Genomic DNA, 22,792 nt, shown 5'->3' on the forward strand with positions numbered 1-22,792 from the left:
TTAAGTGATTCTGATGGGAAACTGCTCTAATAAATGAAATGTCTCCTCTTTATTGATTTGAGAGAGAGAGAAATTTGTTGTTCCATTTATTTATGCATTCATTGGTTGGTTCTTATATGTGCCTTGACCAGGGATCAAACCCAAAATGTTGGCATATTGGAACAGCGCTCTGACCAACTGAGCCTCCCAGCCATGACTCTCCTCTAGTTTTCTGAATGTCCAATTCATCCTCAAGAAAAGACCTGTTCCTTACCATACTTTAGGGCCAAAATGTAAATTAAGTCTTTTTGCTTCTTTCAAATCATTTCTCTCTTTTCCTTCAAAAACTCTAGTTCTTTGAAGTCTACATTTATGCCTCCCCTTACCTTTGTTTTTACCTCAGATTGAACTTGTAGTCATTTTGCTCTTTAAAATCTAGACCTTCTTTGTTTTCTTCCCCATTAAACTCTTATTATTCTTGGTGATTTCAACAGCCATGTAAATGACCTATCCAGTACTCATCATATCCCTCTTGTCTTCATGACCCTTTTTACTCAGCATAGATTTTATGGTTCTTTATTATAAGTACTTCCTTACAAATAGTTTCAATAAACTTGACTCTTGTATATTCCTTGCTAAACCCTAGTTGTAATTTAATCCAACTTTCTAACTTCTCTGTAAGTACATTCAAATAGCCAAACACTATAGAATAATATTATATACCTAGCTGACTACTCAAGTAAGCACCTAGCATGTTTGAAAATTTTGCTACATTTCCCTAATGAGGTTTACCTTTTAATAGTTCACACTACTTCTTTTCCCTTCAAAGTACCCATAATCATTTTTATGGTTATTTCTCATTTTTAACTGATGACTCTTTCTCAATTAGAAGCTGTGAGACAGGAAACTCATTTATTATCCCACCATCACCAAATATTTAAACCTACCTGTGTTTGTATTCATGTTTTCTTGCATCATTTTTTTTTTAAATATATTTTATTGATTTTTTACAGAGAGGAAGAGAGAGAGATAGAGAGTTAGAAACATTGATGAGAGAGAATCATCGATCAGCTGCCTCTTGCACACCCCCTACTGGGGATGTGCCCGCAACCAAGGTACATGCCCTTGACCGGAATCGAACCCCGGACCCTTGAGTCCGCAGGCCTACGCTCTATCCACTGAGCCAAACCGGTTTCGGCATTCTTGCATCATTTTTGTCAGAATGGAAATACTATTCTTGTTCCTGTCAGAAGTAAGGCCTTTATTTATGCTCCATATCCTATCCCTGGTCACCTTCCCCTAGGACCTTGGTACTGTAGTTATCCTAACACCACTCCTATACCATCATGTCTTTCTTCTCTTTTTAATCCTTTCTGTCAGTAAAGAGATGTGATCTGATATCTACCATCTTAATACAAACAAACCCTCCATTGGCTTCATCTCCCCCACCTCCTCTTTGTTCCTTGACTCATTGGAACCTTTGAAAAGAATTGCTCTGTTTTGGTTCCTCACCTCCCGTTCACTGATCAACCCTCTCAAATTTAGTTTCTATCACCACTCTTCCAATGAAATTGCTCTTGTCAGGGTCATCAGTACTTTTCAGTAACTGCAAGTACTAGTTCCAGTGGACATTTCTTTTTTCATATCCTGCTTCTCACTACTTTTCCTCCCACCTTTCTCTTTTGCTGACCCTCCTTTGGCTCTCTGAACTCTGACTGTTGGTGGGCCCTTGGGATTTGTTTCTGGTCTTTTCTCTTTCTGCATCCTCTCATGCATTAGTATATTTCCAGTCTAACTTCTCCCCTGATTTCATCTGTGTTTTCAACTACCTGTTTGACATCTCCACTTTGCTCTAAAAGGGAAGCCATACTTAAAATGTGTGGTAGCTTTTTATTTCCTTAGCCTCCATCAAATCTGTTCTTTTCCCAGGTTTTCCCATCTTAGGAAGTAGTTTCATTATCCCTCCAGTTGCTCAAGCTGAAAACCTAGAAATTATTCCTGTTTTCTTTATTCCTGACATACTAATCCATAAGAATGTTCTGTTAGTTTTACCTTCAGAATATACTTAAAGATTTTACCTCGTCTCCATTATTGTTCCTCTACTATAATAGCAGATTATGCCTTGACTCTTCATAATCCTTTTATAGTTCCCAAATACTGAAAAGATCAAGGCTTATTCTTTCTCTAGAAAAATAAAAATTGGCCTCAATCTCCTAGGATATTTTGTCAGTCTCTTCTAGAATTAACTTAAATCAAAGAAAGAGAAATGTTTTTGAAATTATTTGCCATCACATAAGGAACTATCATGCAGAATTCAAATGAACTTACATTCTTTGTGATAGATAGTAAGAACTTTAGATCTAATTGAGATTTCTGTCAAAATGATTATAAAGGAATATAATCTACAAATTTCTAGTCATTATTGTTAAAGCCCTTGAACAATGGCAATGGACAAGATCTACTATGATAAACTCACATATGCTGATTTGTCTTTACAGTTAGGCATGAATATTCCTCTCATCTGCTCTTGACCCAAGTTCCCTTTATGGGTCAGGCACTCAGGGATCCTAGCTAGACATACATTAAGTCACTTTACTTTTAGTCCCTATTTATAGTAAAGCAACCTCCTTTATAGATGTTGAAAGAAGTTCTTGAACAGTTCAGGAGCCTGGTACAAGCTCTATGGTGTTTCAGTCTACAACATGGGCTGGAACGGTGCCTAATGAATGGGATTTTGCTTTCTGTCAACTTGAGTTGAATATTTATAGCATTTATCTAAGATGAAATCACAAGGGCCAAGCCTTCACAGCAGCTATTCTAAATGAAGGCATGAGGGTTAAGAGGACTCTAGCTGTGAAAGTGTCTTTACTTGCTAGGTTATCAGAGCATCATGTGAGTTCCTCAGGTCTGACTCTGCTTTGCCAAACTTAAAACCTTAAAACCACAAAGCTAAAAAAAAAAATAGTAATATAGAAGCATATTTACATCTTCCCTGCTGGAGACCATACACAGTGATAGCAACAGTTTTCTAATAAAATTGGGTATTTCCCCCTAAATCTGCCTTCCTGCGAGTCAGTCATATGGCAAAATAGAGAATAAGCACCCAGATAATGAATAAGCTGAAGAAGTATAATGTGGTTTTCTAGGTATGGTTCTTGCCTTATCAGTTTGCCTGTAGGCACAGCTAAGAACTTATGGTGCTCCATCTGTGGTTTTAAATCATGAAAGGTGACGGTAAAGATCAGTTGTTATTAACCTTCAACTCTTTTCCATACCCCTCACATTCTAGCTTCTTTTACTGTCTAAAAGTCTCTAAATCTGTTATTAGAAGAGTGAGGTATTTGCTACTAGTCTTTCTAAATATCTGATGTCCAAGCTGTATACTGTAATTTAATTTGAAAGACTATACAGTGAGATACAATTTTCCCATCTCATTTTTGAAGTGTTCTAACTTTTTACCTGGTTTTCTTTCAGTAATGACATGTACCGATTACATCCCTCGCTCATCCAATGATTATACCTCACAAATGTATTCTGCAAAGTAAGTTGAATATAATTATTTCAAAATCTATATGCTTTTTCTCTAGATTAATTGCAAAACTTAACTTGATATTTAACTCAGTAAGTTGATATTTTTTTCACCTCTCTCATTCTCAATCCTTATTCCAATTTTTATTGTTGTTAATTCAAGGATATTTTTCCATTGAGTTGTTTTTTTTAGAGAGAGAGAGTGGAAGGGAGAGGGAGAGACAGAGAGAGAAGCATTGATTGGTTGCCTACTGCACTTTCCCCTGACAAGGGCCAGGAATTGAACCTGCAACCAAGATATGTGGCCCTAACCGGAATCGAACCAGGACCCTTTAGTTGGAGGGCTAACACTCTATCCACTGAGCAAAACTAGCTAGGGCCTTACTCCAGTGTTTTTATTCCCTCCAAATATGGAGTATATGTAATATCTTTTTTTTATTCATTCATATATTCATTTGTTCCTTACCTGAGGTTATACTTTTTATAGATTTTAGAGGGGGGTAGAGAAAGATTGATCAGTTACCTCCCATAAGCGCCCCAACTGAGGATTGAACCTGCAACCCAGGTATGTGCCCTAACCAGGAATCAAACCTGCCGCCTTTTGATGTATTGGATGATGCTCCACCCAACTGAGCCACACTAGCCAGGGCTATGATATCAGTGGATAGAGCATCCACCTGGGGATGAAGGGTCCAGGTTCAATTCTAGTCAAGAGCACATTTCTGGGTTGCAGGCTCCTCCCCAGTGGGGGGCGTGCAGGAGGCAACCAATCAATGATTCTTTCTCATTGTTGATGTTTTTCTCTCCCCTTCTCTCTGAAATCAATAAAAATATATTTCTTTTTTTTCTTTTTCCTTTTTTTAAATATATATTTTATTGATTTTGTACAGAGAGGAAAGGAGGGAGATACAGAGTTAGAAACATTGATGAGAGAGAATCATAGATCAGCTGCCTCTTGCACACCCCCTACTGGGGGATATGCCCGCAACCAAGGTACATGCCTTGACCGGAATCGAACCCGGGTCCCTTCAGTCCCCAAGCCGACGCTCAGGGGTCTTCAAACTACGGCCTGCGGGCCACATGCAGCCCGCAGAGGAGTCTGATCCGGCCCGCCAGGTTTTTTGGGCAGTGAGCGCAGCCGAGGTGTTACAGTAGGAATTAGTAGTTCATATAGTCCGGCCCTCCAGCTCTCTGAGGGACCGTGATCTGGCCCCCACTTTAAAAAGTTTGAGGACCCCTGCCCAAACCGGTTTCGGCTAAAAATATATTTCTTAAAAAAATGTAGATGGTTGCCTGCAATAGATCACTGTTACCCAGGAGCTCTCTCTAAGTCAGAGGTGGGGAACATCCGGCCTGCAGGCTGTATAAGGCCTACGAAATCATTTGGTCTGACCCTGCCAAGTTAATTAAACGCTTGACTAAATGTAGCAGGTTAATTGTTAAGGTGCTGTTTTTTATATGGCCTGTGAATGATGTTATAAATATCCAAATAACCCTTGGCATAAAAAAGATTGCCCACTCCTGCTCTAAATAAAGAGGCACTGAAAATGAAAAATACGATAGTGATCAAAGCATATTACTGATTAACCTCTGATCATTTTCTGTTTCCTTTACCTTGATAGATCAATAAAAATAGCTCAAGCTAGCCCCATACTGGGACTTCTCAACCTATTTATGTTCAGTTTCTTCTCTTAGGACTATCCTCAGAGTAAAAGTGGACTTGAAATTAGACAGGTTTAGTAGATTGAAGTCACTATGAGGCAACATTTTCAGCCTTCGAGGGGTTAAGATCAGCATTTAAAATCCACCAAATTAATCATCTGACTAATTAGGTGCAGAACATTGTGTATGCTTATCTGCCAGTTGTGCATTGATAGTGAGCCTATGTATACATGAATACATACATTTAATATGTGTGCTTATTAAATGAGGATATATATTCTTGTGTGCTTACATAATGCAGGATTCATAGAAATTTGTAAACGAGATCAATGATGACTGGGGGACTGTTGTAAAAAGAAAACTGGCATTTCTTACCCTCCCCCACTCTGTGTCCATTTGTACCTTAATTTTGCATCAGTTAAAATATACACTAATGCCAAAACCGGTTTGACTCAGTGGATAGAGCGTCGGCCTATGGACTGAAAGGTCCCAGGTTCGATTCTGGTCAAGGGCATGTACCTTGGTTGCAGGCACATCTCCAGTATGGGTGTGCAGGAGGCAGCTGATCGATGTTTCTCTCTCATTGATGTTTCGAACTCTCTATCCCTCTCCTTTCCTCTCTGTAAAAAATCAATAAAATATATATATTTTAAAATACACTAATTAAAAGTTAACTCAAGGAGTTTTCCAAATTCTAATTTGGTATTAACACTAATAGCATACTTGGGCCAGTCATTTTCATGTGGTTTTCTTTTGTGAAATAACTAAACCTGTTCTCTGAAATTATTATAGAGTTAACAAAATACTTTGAGCTATAAAGACACTGTGTTAAATAGGGTATATCTGGAGATTACTCATTAAGAGTTTAAATAATTCCCCATATAATTTGATTAATAGCTATAACCTGAATTATTTCTTGGTCTCAGATCTGGCTAAGAAGAATAGAAATTTTCATATTCAGTCTCTTATAATCCACTGAGATGAGAATATATTGCATATTCCAAATTCATTTACTTATTCAAAAAAGATTTGTATACCTGCTATATTCAGGATACCTTATTAGCTATGCCTACTATCTTTTTTTTTTTTTTTTAATGTTTTTATTGATTTTGAGAGAGAAGAAGGTAGAGGGATAGAGAGATAAAAACATTGATGAGAGTCATCAATTGGCTGCCTCTTGCATGCCCATAACTGGGGATCGAGCCTGGAAACCCAGGCATGGGAATCAAACCCAGGCATGGGAATCAAACCAGTGACCTTGATGATCAGGGTTAATGTTAAACCACTGAGCAACACAGGCTTAGCATATGCCTTCTATCTTAATTCAGAGCTCCTGTGTAACTTTTTTAACTGGACCTCTATTTAATTTTTCTCTCTTCTAATCCATTTACTGAGCAATGCCAAACTGATCTTTATTAAGGAGCAACTCTGATCTTGTCGCTCTGCTCAACAATTTCAGTGACTCCTACTTGTTTCAGACTTGTCTGAACTCTTTTATCCTGGTATTCAAGGTCTTGGCTATCTGTCTTTCTCTCGCTACTTCCCTTCCCTTTATATACCTCCCTTAATATAGTCTATGCTTCTTGGAACCTGAAGCCCTTGCTTTTCTTCTATGTACCTTTTTCAGACTTTTTCTATTTTCCTAGAACATGCTTCTCCTGCTCCTGCACATCCTGTATGCTCAGTTCATATACCGCTTTATAGCCTTCCTTCATTTTCTTCTCCAAACCTGAAAAGAATCTTCTTGCCTTCTGAAACAACGCTTCCCTCCAGTATTTTGTCATTATTACTCATGGTACATGTAACACTTGTTCTTATAAGTGCAGCATAACTCACCATATAATATAACTGTTTCCTAAAAACTCAGCATAAAATGTGGGATCATCTTATTGCATGAATGAAATGTGAGGTCAGTCCTAACCAGTTTGGCTCAGTGGATAGAGTGTCGGCCTGTGGACGAAGGGTCCCAGGTTCAATTCCAGTCAAGGGCAGGTACCCCTGTTGCAGGCTCCTCCCTGGCCTGGGTGCTGGTCTGGGCTCATCCCGGAGGCAACCAGTTGATGTGTTTCTCTCACATCAATATTTCTCTCTTCCCCTCTCTCTAAAAGTCAATGGAAAAATATCCTCGGGTGAGGATTAAAACAAGTGAGAAAAAAAGAAAAAAAAGAAAAAGGAATGTGAGGTCATCTAACTAGTGTATATTACCAGAAGTTTCACTGCTGAATTCAAATCCCTAGTTAAACCTGATGTGATTGACACCATTTATAAGCAGTATACTCTGGCTTAAATATCAGTGGAAAAATTACAAGTCCTATCTGGGACTTCCCAGATTTTATTATCTGGCTCCTGTTTCATACACTTGATCTGGCAATATTGGCCCACTTTCCTACTCCCTTGCCTTTTCTCTACCAACCTCCCCCTCTTTTCAAAGCCCCACTTTTCCTCTTAGAACTTTAGTTTGGCCCTAGCCAGTTTGGCTCAGCGTATAGAGTGTTGGCCTATGAACTGAAGGGTCCTGGGTTCAATTCCAGTCAAGGATCACATGCCCATGTTACAGGATCAATCCCCAGTAGGGGGAGTGCAGGAGGCAGCCAATCTATGATTCTCATCATTGATGTTTCTACCCTGTTTCCCCGAAAATAAGACAGTGACTTATATTAATTTTTTCTCCCAAAGTTGTGCTAGGTCTTATTTTCAGGGGATGTCTTATCTTTCTACGCGCTAGGTCTTATTTTCGGAGGATGTCTTATTTTTGGGGAAACACGGTTTCTCTCTTACCATCTCCCTTCCTCTCTAAAATCAACAAAAATATTTTTGAAATAGTTTTAAAAAGAACTTTATTTTGGCCCAGAGGGCTGGGTAAATAACGAGAGCCAGTTGTGAGGCCTGTTCTATCCAATTTTCTATTATTTTAGTTTTATTCTACATGTAGACATAGGACATAAGTTTAATCCATCCTTTTTTTTTTTTTTTTTTTTTTTAGAGAGAAAGGGAGAGGGAGAGAGAGATAGAAACATCAATGATGAGAGGGAATCATTGATTGGCTGCTTCCTGCATGCCCCCCACTGAAGGGGATTGAGCCTGAAACCTGGGCATGTGCCCTTGGCCAGATTCAAACTTGGGATCCTTTAGTCTGCAGCTCGATGCTCTATCCACTGAGCCAAATCAGCTAGGGCTAATCCATTCTTATATTTCATATGGGACATACATATAGCATAACATGAATTTTTATAACAGTAATTAAACCTTGGGAGGATATTTGAAAATTATAAATTTCTCATAAAATTGTTTCTTAGGTAGGTTGTAATAGAACCTGGAAAGAAAATATTAGCTCTATTTTTTTTAGCATAGTGATAGGCGTTTTGTGGAAGGTTAGTCTCCTCATTAGTGGTTCTTTGCATTTAGTGATATTAGCTATATCTCCTATTTTTCATTACTAAAGTAAATCACACATGCAAGTTTTTGTTTTCTTGAACTTTTCTAGACCTTATGCACATATCCTCTCAGTTCCTGTTTCGGAAACTGCTTATCCTGGGCAGACTCAGTACCAGACACTACAGCAGTCTCAACCGTATGCTGTCTACCCTCAGGCAACCCAACCATATGGACTACCTCCTTTTGGTAAGGCATCCTATTATAAGCTGTTTCTAAGAATATTGATTTTTATTCCCCCAAAAGCAAGCATAGCTGATCAGGAAACGGAGAGATGAATGGTTCTTTGTAGAGCACCTACCCAATTACAGGTGTAATAGATGTTGGGTTTGCTAGTTTCCAACAGCATATTTGATACAAGTAATATAAAATCATAATTTTCCATACTCATTTGTTTATCAAAGTTAGCTACCAAATTTCCAAGGTTCTAATTAAGTCTTGACTTTAAAACTTGGATTCTTTAAGTATTTGTGAAAAATCCTTGAGAAATTAATATTGATTTTACTTTATAGAAAACATAGTACCTTGGTTAAGTAAGCATAATAAATGTATTTTGAGGTGACTGGTTTGCTAAAACCAGGCAATCTAAATATCCTGATAGAACATGCCTTATAATTGAGGAAATCCCCAATTTTGTACAACCTTATATGCATAGAAAATTTTGTTCTTTGGTTTTAAGCATCTTGGACATGAACTATAAATTAGAATGATTTACTACAAGAGAGTTTGAGATTCTTTGTACACTTGATATTTGCACTGATTTTTTTTTGTGTATGTAAATTGATAGATATATTAGTGTGGTTTGTTACCTATTCCCTGTTTTTCTTGAACTGGTATGAAAAAATTGAGAGAATACTGTATTGTTTTAAAATATGCAATATGTTAATAAAATTCTATCTCTGTAGCCTCTACTGAAACTAGCTGGGAATTAGAAAAATCTTTCAACAGACTGCCACAGACTGTGATGTGTTAGTGTTGCCTGCTTCTGGTTTCCACATTGCTGCTTTTCCTGGCCCATTTGGCTAATCTTTATGATAGTGACCGCCTTCTTATTTTTAGGCATTCCTTGGCTTCTGTTAACTACTAGGGGGGGAAATATGAGGGGTTATGTTTCATGATAGTCGTCGTTGGTAACTTCACAAGAAAAGAGAACAGAAATGCTCTTATTTCTGAGTTTGTAGTCCATGCCTATATGCCTATCAGTTTTAGCCAGTATACCAAATACTAAAATCTTAATTTGTGATATATTTAACTAGCCAAGACTGAGCAGTCGTTTTGAAAGCAGGAATCTCTGTGATTATGCTTGTGTTTATTAAAGCTGAATTTTTATTAGCTGGATAGTAATAGGCTAGCAAGTATGAATTAAGTATTTTCACATTTTTAAAAACTTTTTTTAAATAAATTTTTTCCAGATTTTAAAAAATATATATTTTTGTTGATTTAAGACAGGAAGGGTGAGGGAATGAGAGAAACATCAATGATGAGAGAGAATCATTGATTGGCTGGCTCCTATATGCCTCCACTGTGCCCTGATTGGTTCGTAGGTCAATGCTCAACCACTGAACCACGCCGGCCAGGCTTAACTCTCTGTTTTGATTTAAATTTATTATCAGCAAACCCTACGTTCTTTATGGTACCTTTGAACACCAGTTGATCATTCTTGTTGTTCATTGTTAAATAAAACTTCTATTATACCTCTGGATTCAAGTCATGGAATACCTACCATAGTGCCGTGTGCATGTAGGTCCTAGATATTATGGTGTCTTTTGTGATCGCTGCATTTCCCTGTAGTAAAGAAAAAAGAAAATTCTGTAAAATAGATTAATCCTTGTTAAAATCTTGAAGAAAATAGTGTTTATATTGTGAAGTAATATTTACTATTTGGGGGTGAGGAAACTTGTTTTATAAAATCTCTAATTTAGTTTTATTTGAATTTAAGTTATATATGAGACTTACTGGAGATGTAGATTGGGGTAATGTGAATGATATATATATATATATATATATATATAGCATATTCTCATAATTTATAAAGGACATTACAAAACGATATTTGGAATATTTTTTAAAGTGACTTTTTAAGACATTTTCCTATGTTTTAGCATGGCTTTTTTTAATGTGTTCACTCAACTATAGAACACTTTATTTCTTTCTTCTTGTGAAGATTTCAGAAATTCTGTCACTTTAGTATTGATTGTTAGCACTAGAGCTAGGTTAGCCAATCTGTTATTTTATTTCAGGTGTAAATAGGCTTCAGAAAATTTCATTGTAATAATATTATGTACTATAGAGAGAGCGCTTATTATACTAAGCAGTATGAAAAGAATAAGTACTTTACACTTTACACTTTGTCTTATTTAATTCTCTGAATAGTCTGAAGAAATAAGTAGTAGCATTAGCCTTTTTTACGGATAAGGAAACAGGCTTAGAAGGATTAAGTGGAATGACTAACCTGAGGTCATACAATTAGTAAATGCCTAGGATTGGAATTGAACCCAGGTCTGTTTAACTCCAGAAGTGCTCATAGCTTAGGTCAGCGATTTTCAAACAAAATTTTAGCAATTAGTTTATGTGTACCATGAGATGAAAAAGGTTGAAAATTGATGATTTAGGTCTATATAAAAAGGATAGTTTCATAGTTGAGTTTGAAATTTAAAATTTTCCTCTTTTTGAAGAAAGGAGAAAAGACTAAAGGAAATCTAAGGAGTCTATGAGTAATTTTTAAAAGTAAAGGCATAGTAGTCATATTCTTTTCTGAACTATGTAGAAATGTGGTGGGGTGGCAGAAAGGATGAGAGGTTTAACTTTCAATGAATGTGTGAGGAAAGGGGAAATCGTTTCTTTTTATGGGCTCATATAAAATTGCCTCAGCTGCCACTGTTCTGAATTCTTTTAAAAGAACTTTAATGTAAGATGAAGATTTGACTTATATATTAAGAGCGTTAAGGATGTTCATACCATTTCCCTCAGTAATTTCACTTCAAGAAATTTATCCCATGGAATTAGAGATATCCACAAAACTTTCCTAACTATAATATTCATTGCAGCATTAGTTATCATAGCAAAAGATTGGATACAACATACATATTCAAAGGTTTGTGTTCAATTGCAGTGTAACCATAGAATTGAAAACTGTGAAGCCATTATCCTTTTTTTTCTTTAATTCTCACAGAAGGGCATGCTTAGAGAGAGGAAGGGAGAGAGAGAGAGGCGGGGGGGGAACATCGATGTGAGAGAGAAACATTGATTGTATGGTTGCCTTCTCTAGCTCCCCAACTGGGGATCAAACCCACAACCCAGATATGGGCCCTGATCAGGAATTGTACCAGCAACCTTTTGGTGTACAGGATGATGCTCAATCTACTGAGCCCCTCCAGCTTGGTGTAAGTCACAATCTTAAAGAGTATTTAGCATCTTGAGAAAACAAATTATTATTAATTGAAAAAATTGCTATGTAAAATTGAAAATCCTATATAATAACAGGCTAATATGTAAACAGACCAAATGGCAGAACAACCAAATAACTGGTCGTTGTGACGTGTGCTGACAGGGGGCGTCAGCAGCAGGCAACAAAGTGCAGAACATGCGGGCGTCAGTCACTGTCATTGGCAAGCCTTTGGTGGTTACTGAAAATTCTTTTTTTATTTTTTTTTATTTTATTGATTTTGTACAGAGAGGGAGAGAGATAGAGAGTTAGAAACATCGATGAGAGAGAGTCATTGATCAGCTGCCTCTTGCACACCCCCTACTGGGGATATGCCCGCAACCAAGGTACATGCCCTTGACCCTAATCGAACTCGGGACCTTTCAGTCCCCAAGCCAATGCTCTATCCATTGAGCCAAACCGGTTTCGGCGGTTACTGAAAATTCTTTGCTCCTGCATGCCGCAGTCCCACCCGGCACCTGCACCTGCTCCCGGTGCCGGCCCCTCTTACACCCACTGCAGGTGCCAGAGCCACGGCTCGCACCACTGCCGGTGCCCAGCCCTGCCTCCAATCTTTCAACACCATGAGTAGGTGCGAGTGGCAGCTGCCAGCCCCAAGCGCCCTTGAGGGCTTCTCCACTTCCCCCTGCTCCTGAGGAGCTATCAGGAGCAGCCCCAACAGTTCAGCATGTGGGAGCAGGACTGGCAGTGGGAGCGGGGCTACTGGTAGACGGGACAGGAGGCTATGGTGTGAGGAGCCTGGCAGGGGTGCTGAGGATGGGCCTAGACCCACCCTTGTGCCCATTGCAGCCTCTTGGCCCACAGTTCCTTTCAGGGTACACGAATTCGTGCCCTGGACCCCAGTTAGTATATTTTTTAAACCCTATATAATAAAAGGGTAATATGCAAATAGACCGAATAGAAGAACAACCAACCAACCAAAGCACAATATGCAAATTACTAAGGATGCTCAACTGCTCGCTATGACGTGCACTGACCACCAGGAGGCAGATTCTCCAATCAGTAGATTAGCTGCTGGGGTCCAGCAGATCAGGACTGAGCGAGATGGGATGCACATGCCCTCCTGGACCAGTGGGGTTCCTCAGCCTGGTCTGCACCTTCTTGCAATCTGGGACCCCTCTGGGGATGTCAGTGAGCCGATTTCAGCTCAATCCTGCAGGCCACTCCCCTTGGGAGGGCGCCAGACACAGGGTTCATGGCTGGCAAGTGCTGCTGTGGCAGCACGAGCCTTTCCTGATCAGAACTGATTGGGCGCGAGCCCACGGCAGGCACAGTGGGGCCGGGATGGGCGGGAGCAGCAGGTAGGAACTGCAGGCAGTTTTGGACTTCGGGTTTTGGCTAGCTCCCTGCAGGCCACCCAGAGGGACCCCACCCATGCACGAATTCATGCGCCGGGCCTCTAGTATGTACATAAAGACTAATTTGGAAGAAAAAATGTGAACTTACCAGTATAGGCATTATACAGATTTGATCTCAGTTACCACAGAACCATGCAAAAGTAGAACTTCCTAATACCCTGTTTCCCCGAAAATAAGACAGTGTCTTATATTAATTTTTTCTTCCAAAGTTGCACGAGATCTTAATTTTCAGGTGATGTCTTATCTTTCCATGCGCTAGGTCTTATTTTCAGAGGATGTCTTATTTTCGGGGAAACACGGGTAATTTTTTGTGTGTGGTGAGACTATATGAATTTTTCCTTACACTCTATATTTCCCTAATTTTCTATAATATAACATACATATTTTATAATTAGGATAAGTACTGAGGTTAAATTACTTGGCATTTATACCCTGTACAGGGGTCCTCAAACTTTTTAAAGTGGGGGCCAGATCACGGTCCCTCAGAGAGCTGGAGGGCCGGACTATATGAACTACTAATTCCTACTGTAACACCTCGGCTGTGCTCACTGCCCAAAAAGCCTGGCGGGCCGGATCAGACTCCTCTGCGGGCCGCATGTGGCCCGCGGGCCGTAGTTTGAAGACCCCTGTGTTAAGACATCCTCCAAAAATAAGACCTACTTACAGGTTTCCTTCTGAGTGAAATATAAGGCATTCCCCCGAAAATGAGGCCCCCCCCTAGGCTAAACATGAGAGATTTGGTCCACTGATTCTGAAAGAAATGGAGTCACAAGAAATTCACCAGGAAATTCAGGAATTGGATTGTTATGATGATGTTCCAGAAGATGATGACATGATTGTCATTGAATTAATGAGTAAATTCTTGATACTATAGGATTCAGTTTGTCTGGTTTGTGTTGACAACTACCGTACTATCGTACTGTATACAGGTAATAAATTTCCTTTATTTTCATTTAACAATAAATGTGTACCGTATTCTTCTTCATGGAAAAATAAGACATCCCCTGAAAATAAGACCTAGCGCATCTTTGGGAACAAAAATTAATATAAGACACTGTCTTATTTTCGGGGAAACAGGGTAATAGCTCATCCCAGTGAACTATTAAATCAGCAAACCAAGATAGTCTTCTATGTGTGTGTGTTTGTGTTTTTCTCTCGCATTAACATGTACTTCAATTCCTAACCAAACTAATCTCTAAAAATTTACTACTTTGATATGTGTTACTATAAACTGAACTGCTCAGGTTAGTTTGGTTAGTGACACATATTTGTGCTCAGAGACTTGGGTAAAGTTTACGATAAGACCCCAGTGTGGGGCAGCAGGAGGATGGCACTCAGAGACAGACTTCCTTTCCCATTGTTAGACCCGGCTGATGCCCACATCTGGCTTATTGTGCTTACAATCACCTGAGAGGCTTTGTAGTGGGAGGCATACAGCAGTGAGCTAGTGGTCAGGAAACCCAGGTTTTGTTTCCTCATTTTCTATGGCAGTAATGCTCTCTGGTCAAGTCATACTACTATTACTTGGAATTCTCGGAAGGGTGCTTTTGAAGGAAGATGCTTATATGCTTTAACACAGGGTTGCAGTAATGCTTGCAGCGGTATCCATATTGTCTTTTATTTCTCTAGTCTTCATAAAATAATTATGTATAAGTACTTCGTGTTTCTGGTCAAAAACATTCAAAACTATTCCCTTATCTTAGACATTTTGCCCTAATTTTTAACCTTATAAAAAGAACCAGTTTATGGGCATTTTACATTTTAAAACTTTAAAAAATACAAAATAATGAGGCTAGCAAAACATTCTCGGTTAATATTTTTACTAATACGGTAGGATTTTAGTACAGTGTAATTATAAAAATGTTCACAAATCCAACACCTTTACTTCAGAACCCATTTAGGAAAAAACACATTGATCACAATAAATCTGAAAGTTATTATTATATTAAAATAGCAATTTGTTTACTAGAAATTATGAATCAAGGCACTAATACCCAAATTTCATATAATAAATGTTTTAAAAATAATATTCTTTATTGAACTTTAGCTGTGGCTAACCTGGACAAGATGTTTTTTTTTTTTAATATATTTTATTGATTTTTCACATTGAGGAAGAGAGAGGGATAAAGAGTCAGAAACATTGATGAGAGAGAATCACTAATCAGCTACCTCTTGCACACCCCCTACTGGGGATGTGCCCGCAACCAAGGTACATGCCCTTGACCAGAATCGAACCTGGGACCTTTTAGTCCTCAGGCTGACGCTCTATCCACTGAGCCAAACCGGTTTCGGCTGGACAAGATTTTTAAAATAATCTTGAACTTGAGGGTGCGGGAGCAGTTCTCCTAATTCATGCTAGAGATCTTTATATTCTTCAGTCTCCTCAAAAAGCCATTTTGTGTGTTTAATAGGTAAGAAAATAACATGGCTTTTTGTTTTTTTAATGCTTCGAGTTTGGGCCAACGCAATTACCATGTCCCGCTGTCAACCTTTTAAGATTTTTTACATCTCCCTGTACTATTCTTATATTTACTTTTCAACAAATTTTACAGGTCCGAGTTGCACTAAGATATCTCAGTGCCCTGGTAAAGCAGAGGTTCTTATTATTAAAGCATTATATTTCTATAAATTCTTTATCAGATTAGGAGTAAATGAAATTAGTTAATGTTGAATTTGAAACTGTGGCTGACATTGGCATTGACTTCTTACCTGGAATGTATTTGATTGATGAACCTTTTTGAACCAAATTCTCAGCTTCAACTACACTGATCCAGCAACTGTAGCTATTCGGAACATAATGAATAACCAGACAATACGTTTTTTATAAATAGACTTTTGCATAGGCCAAAATTATCACCAAGACAACTCAATAAAGGGCATCCTTGGGCTCTCCTGTAGAAGCTCTCCTTTGTTTATGGTTTCCTAGTTTACTACAAATGAGAAGAGAGATAGATACAATCAAGAGATAGGAGATTGTCAAGAAGTGAAAGATCACAGAGAAAAAACAGTGATACAAGTATCTAAAATTATACAACCATAATTGAGTTCTATTTAGTACTAAGTAAATGTCTTTACATATCACAATAATCTGTTTCTATAATATATATATCACAGCACCATATTTATCTTTGTAGAAATAATTCTGATAAAAATTGAAAGGTATGCTCACTATTTCCTCCCTGCCAAGAAGGCAGGAAGAGATAAATATATTAGAAAAATTGTCACTCAGGAGCATTATGATAAAAATGAATAGCTGTGATGTTTATCAGTAATGAGATAGATTTATATGTTCTGACATGGAATGATGTCTCTTAGAGGTATGTATAAAAGCAAATTATGAACAGTATGTATAACACCTTTTAAATTTTTATTATGAAGAAGAAAAAAGATTAGTAAGTACATAGAAGAAACCTGAGTGACTTTTCTGCAAACCTAATAGTGGTGAAATCTGGATGATGGGATTACACATGACTTTGCTTTTTTCTAAGTTACATATTTCTGTAATGTTTTAATTTATAAAAATAAGCAGATCTGTCTTTCTTAATCAGAAGAAACAAAGGTAACAAAATAACCAGCTTAAGAAGGCAGAGAAGTATTTAATACATTTTAGAAAAATTTGGTGCTTTTTAAATGGGTAAGTGAATTTTAAACTTATGTGGAATGTCTCCCACTTTGACAATGCAGAGAAATGATTTATTGCTGTACGTGGACATCACACACTTTATATCAAATACTCTGGTTGGGTGTCAGTAGCTTTTTTTTTTTTTTTTAACCCTGATCAATTTTCCCCAATCACTGAAATGAAAAAATACATATATAATTATTGGGGTCTTGACAAGATTTTTGTTTCCATGGCCCCACTCCCTCGTTCTTTGAAATTGTATTTGCTTGTGGTACATTGTAAGTGGGAGAATCAATAATTTTTTATTTTACAAGCAAATTTATTTTCTTTTAAGATTTAGATTTTAAACTACTGGCTGATATTAAAAAGCATAACCATGCTCCCGAGTCCCAATGTATTGTTTGTAATTGGTCAAATTTATCTGATTCAGGTGCATTGTGGCCAGGTATGAAACCTGAAAGTGGTTTAATTCAGACTCCATCTCCAAGTCAACACAGTGTTCTTACCTGCACTACAGGGTTAACCACAAGCCAGCCAAGCCCAGCACATTATTCTTACCCCATTCAAGGTAAATAGGCATGGTTGTGTATGTGTATGTTTTATTATTATTGGGTTTTGTTTTTAATCTACCTGTATCTCCAGGGTAATAGGAGCTTTGTCTTCTAAAAGAAAAGGGGGTGCTATGTGCCATTGTGCATGCTTTTTGTGTTAGCAAACCAGAACCTAGGAGCATGGTTTGTAAGTAGTTAACCTTTTAATGTGAACTGCTTAGTAGAATTGAAGCCTTCCCTTTTGCATGTTGGTGTTCAGAAAACCCATCTGTTCTCAGTGGCATTTTTTTTTTTTTCTTAGTGGCTTTTTGTCCTATAAATAAGCAGAAGACTCTGTGGTTAGAACTTTACTGACTTCTATAGAAAGTCCAAATAGAGTGCTTTGTGTGAAGTGTGCCGTTTTCTGCTGTGGTTTATCATACCATTTACAATCACTTCTTAGTGAGAGGGCTTTGGGGATTGCTTTTTTTGTTTTGTTTGCTTTTTTTGCTCAAAAAGTTGTTTCTATTTCATGATGAAAAGCATAGCATTAAACATCTCTGCCTTCCCATATTCTTGCTCTAAAAGGTTAGAAGTATGATAGGACTATTTATTAGGAATGAGGACAAAGAAACTCAAAAGACACGATGGAATTAATTTCCAACCCATCCAAATCAAATGCATCCAATTTATCAATGATTCAGATTGGGAATTAATGTCCATGTACCTTGCTTCTCATCTGCCTCCTTTCTCCTGGTTTCTCCCAGCTTTTAACCCTTTGCACTCCGAACCATTCTGGACATTGGCTACCAGCTACTCGACGCTACTTTGCGGCGGAAACGTGCGTTGAAATAACTCAATTCCCCGTAATCACTAATAAACTGCAATGTCCCCTGAGAGGGGACATCCGAGTGATATGCTAGAATTCCGATGTCCCCTGAGAGAGGACAGCGGAGTGCAAAAGGTTAAATTTTATTACTTACAGAACTGGTGCCCAAGGGTAAGAACAGGACAGCAAAAACTGGTCTGAGGTATTCTTAAAATACAAACTTTGATGATGGAAAATGTTTTGGTGTAGATTATTTTAAAATAGTTTGACTTTTAGTTGTAACTATTTTCAATTATATGATTGAGAACTACTTCTGCTTGGCCCATTGAGAACAGAACCCATCACTACATTCTAAGACATTGCTCTGAGCTACCTTTACCCTCTATTATTTACCAAGTCTCCTATTACTGATTTTTTTTCTTTCTTTGTCCCCTTCCCCTTCTTTCTTTTTTTTAAATATATATTTTTATTGATTTTCTGTACAGAGAGGAAGGAAGAGGGATAGAGAGCTAGAAACATTGATGAGAGAAACATTGACCAGCTGCCTCCTGCACACCTTCTACTGGGGATGTGCCCACAACCTAGGTACATGCCCTTGACCGGAATCGAACCTGGGACCTTTCAGTCCTCAGGCCGACGCTCTATCCACTGAGCCAAACTAGTTTCGGCTCCCCTTCTTTCTTTCTGAACTGAGAACAAACCAGAGGGAAAAAACTCAAAGAGTATGACTTTGTTTGTCTGTCTTTCCGTCAATCCCTTTTGATTTTTATGAAGTATTCTCTAGGTTGGTAGGCCTTTTGGGTCCAACTAGGTCAAGTCCCTCTAAAAGGATATGCCATTAACCTCCAGCTATGGGGCAATGTCACCTCAGTCGTGAAAGAAAAGCAGGGGGTGCGCTTTTTTTTTTTTTATATTACTAACCCTCTCCCAAGGTGTAGAACCACCACTTCTCCATAGTTGTATCTTAAGTTTGAGGAACCTAATAGCTATGCTTCTTATCCCTCTTTTTGTAAAAAGAGGAACCATCTTTGGAGGTCTTTTAGGGGTCATGAAATATCCTTTAAATTCCATTAACCACTATCCTCACTTATCCGTAAGTACATTTCCCCCCCTTTTGATAGATTAATTTGATTTTCTCACATTTTGCTAATGATGATCATTGCTGGTGTTTATTAAATGCTTACTATGTTTTTAGCATTGTTTTAAACAATAGATAGGTGTTAATCATGTAATCTTCACAATATATTTGAGGAAAGTACTATTATTTATTTCATTGTAAATAAGGGGAACAAGCTGAAACCGGTTTGGCTCAATGGATAGAGTGTCGGCTTGGGGACTGAAAGGTCCCAGATTCGATTCCGGTCAAGGGCATGTACTTTGGTTGCGGGCATATCCCCGGTGGGGGGTGTGCAAGAGGCAGCTGATCGATGACTCTCTCTAGTAGATGTTTCTAACTCTCTATCTCTCTCCCTTCCTCTCTGTACAAAATCGATAAAATATATATTTTTTTAAATGGGGGATGTGGGGGGACAAAAGACACAGAAAAAGCAAAGTGGCTTGCCAAAGGTCACAAAGTTAGTAAATAATAAAGTGAGGGTGTTAGCTGGGCAATCTGACCACAGAGCATGAGTGATTTATGATTGAAAATGTATGATATTTAATATTGAAGTCATGGTATCAATATAAATCTTCCCATAATTAAGAATCTGTAGTGGCAAATATCTAAATTTATTTTTCATCCCTTTTTCTGGTTAATTTATTGGTTCATTGTATTATTCATTAGAACTTTGGCACAGAAATTAAGGCAGAAGTTCACCAAATTGAATGTCAACTATAATTGAAAAAATTTATTTTATTTTTTTAATCCTCACCTAAGGATATTTTCCCATTGATTTTTAGGGAGAGTGGAAGAGAGAGGGGGAAGATAGAGAGAAACATCAATGTGAGAAACACATCAATTGGTTGCCTTCTGCGCAAGCCCTGACCAGGGCCTGGGTCGGGGAGGAGCCTGCAACCAAGGTACCTGCCCTTGACCAAATTGAACTCATGACCCTTTGGTCCACAAGCTGATGCTCTATCCACTGAGCCAAACCGGTTAGGGCAAAATTTTTTTTTTTAATGGTCAAAACAGCAACAGTATCTCCTCATTCCACCCAAAGCATTCTATCCTTGACAGCAGCCCTTCTTCCTTTGTGAAGTTGGTGAAATGATCTCAAAAACCCAGTTCCTCTCTGGCTTCCTCAGCTCTGATCAAAACCTTTATTATACCTCGGTGTTTATGAAAACCCTTTGACTAAGTAGATCTGGCTTTTTTTAATATTAATTTTTTCCTACACTGTTTGTTATATGGCCCAATATCTGGTTATTTTCTTCAGTTGAGATGGTTTAAATGATAATATTCAAGTGGCAAAATTAATTACAGAAATTTCAAATTTAATTTTAGCTCAATCTTGACTTTTAATGAAGGGCTTTGATGTTGTTGGTAATACATAATATCTTTCGTTGACCAGATTTGTTTTTTTTATAGATTTTATTTTTTAGAATAGTCTTAGATTCATAGAAAAATTGAGCACAAGGTATAAAGAGTTATATTTATCCCCCAACCTTGTACATAGTTTCCACCAATAATTACATCTTACATTAGAATGGAATATTTGTTACAATTAATAAACCATTATTAGTGCATTATTACTAATTAAGCCCATATTTATTCAGATTTCCTTAGTTTTTACCTGATATCCTTTTTCTGTTTTAGAATCCCATCCAGTATACCACATTTTCTTTAATTGTCATGTCTCCTTAGGTTACTCTTGACTATGTAGTTTTTCAGACTTTCCTTGTTTTTGATGACCTTGACATACTATACATGAATTCTACAAGGTATACGTGTATACAAGTATAAATGAATCCCACAACTACTTACTATCACTTACTGTAGACCAGGCACTTTGCTAGATATTGAATTAATGAATATCTTAAGATTCTGTTTTCATGGAGCTTACAAAATAGTCGAGGAAAACAGGCAAGTAAATAAATAGATTTTTGAAAAGTGCTCTGAAAGGAATAAAGAATAGGTTGCTATGACTGGGAAAACAAGAAAGGAGTTAGTTTCAATAGAGGGGTCAGAGAGAGTCTCTCTGAGGAGGAGCTATCATGCTGGGAGGAGGAGGGGGGCAGGCCAGGGAGAACAATCCAGGCAGAGATCCTCTTGTTTTGAGTAACTTGAAAAGGCCAGGGTGAATAAGGGTGGTGGAGAAACATATATAAAATTAAAGGGGTGGATAGAAACGAAATCTTGCAGCAACTTTGATGTGCCATTAACCCTCCAGCTATGGGGCAATGTCACTAATTCAATGCTGCCTCTCACAGTTCTATAACCAAAGTCTTCTGAGTAGAGCTCTCTAATTAGACCTCTAAGGGATGGGGTGAGGTGGGGGCGGGGCATGGTTCTTAGATGCTTTGTCTTTCTATGGGTTCACAGCTCCATTGTCAAAGCAGGGGTGGAGACTTATCCCAAAACAGTTGGCTATGCCATTGGCATTTGGAGAGCTAAAAGCCTTTAGATATATATGAATAGGAGTTATCACTTGAGTTTTACTTGATCCTCTGAATTTGTACCTTTTATTGCATATCTTATTACTGCTGCTTTTGTTTGTAAATCTGCAACTCACAAAGAATTGGGAGATCCCATTTTTATCATCTTAATATCTACCACTAGCTCCATGGCTATGGACAAATTACTTTAATTCTTTTTTTTTTAAATATATTTTATTGATTTTTAACAGAGAGGAACGGAGATAGAGAGCTAGAAACGTCGACGAGAGAGAAACATTGGCCAGCTGCCTCTTGCACACCCCCTACCGGGGATGTGCCCGCAACCAATGTACATGCCCTTGACCGGAATCGAACCCGGAACCTTTCAATCCGCAGACCGACGCTCTACCACTGAGCCAAACCGGCTTCGGCAAATTACTTTAATTCTTCTTTGTCCAGGTTCTTCATATGAAAGCTGGCATTGCAGCATTAGCTATTGTTTATATCTAATTTACCTTAATCTCTTCTAGATTTTCTCCTAAGCAGAGTATCCTTAAGGAAAGGGATAAAAAATGTCCTTTGATTTTTATCAGTACTTGCAAATTTTTCTGCATTTCTTTTATTCTTAATGGAAGTTTTTCTATTAGCTTTCCCTGTAGAGGACTTTGTTGCTAATGGGGTAGGTAGTTGGGTTTACCTGATGTTGAACCCTATGGTGTTTGTGACTGCAATGGGAACCAGGCTTAAGTGCTTATGAAAAGTAAGTGAGAGGAACTAAGGACCATTACCCCAATCTCAGATACATTGTCCACCTGAAAAGTAGTTTCTGTGGCAAATACTAGTCACTGAGGATTTGATTAAAATCCTGATGGA

At 38.0% G+C, this 22,792-nt stretch overlaps 1 protein-coding gene across 5 annotated transcripts in view; it reads left to right on the top strand.

Annotated features, from left to right (window-relative positions):
- The window catches only part of EYA3 (EYA transcriptional coactivator and phosphatase 3), a 96,362-nt gene that overhangs the window by 42,752 nt on the left and 30,818 nt on the right, over nucleotides 1-22,792 (top strand). For 4 of the 5 annotated variants that reach the window (XM_084874967.1, XM_084874968.1, XM_084874970.1 and 1 more), the window contains 3 exons: nucleotides 3,454-3,520; nucleotides 8,654-8,790; nucleotides 17,457-17,594. In XM_084874967.1, the coding sequence (XP_084731093.1) occupies nucleotides 3,454-3,520; nucleotides 8,654-8,790; nucleotides 17,457-17,594 (342 nt within the window). The remainder of the gene's footprint in view (nucleotides 1-3,453; nucleotides 3,521-8,653; nucleotides 8,791-17,456; nucleotides 17,595-22,792) is intronic. The other variant, XM_084874969.1, reaches the window with a different exon arrangement.

This window comes from Pipistrellus hanaki (assembly GCF_964339955.1).
Source record: "Pipistrellus hanaki genome assembly, chromosome: 2".
NCBI lineage: Eukaryota > Metazoa > Chordata > Mammalia > Chiroptera > Vespertilionidae > Pipistrellus > Pipistrellus hanaki.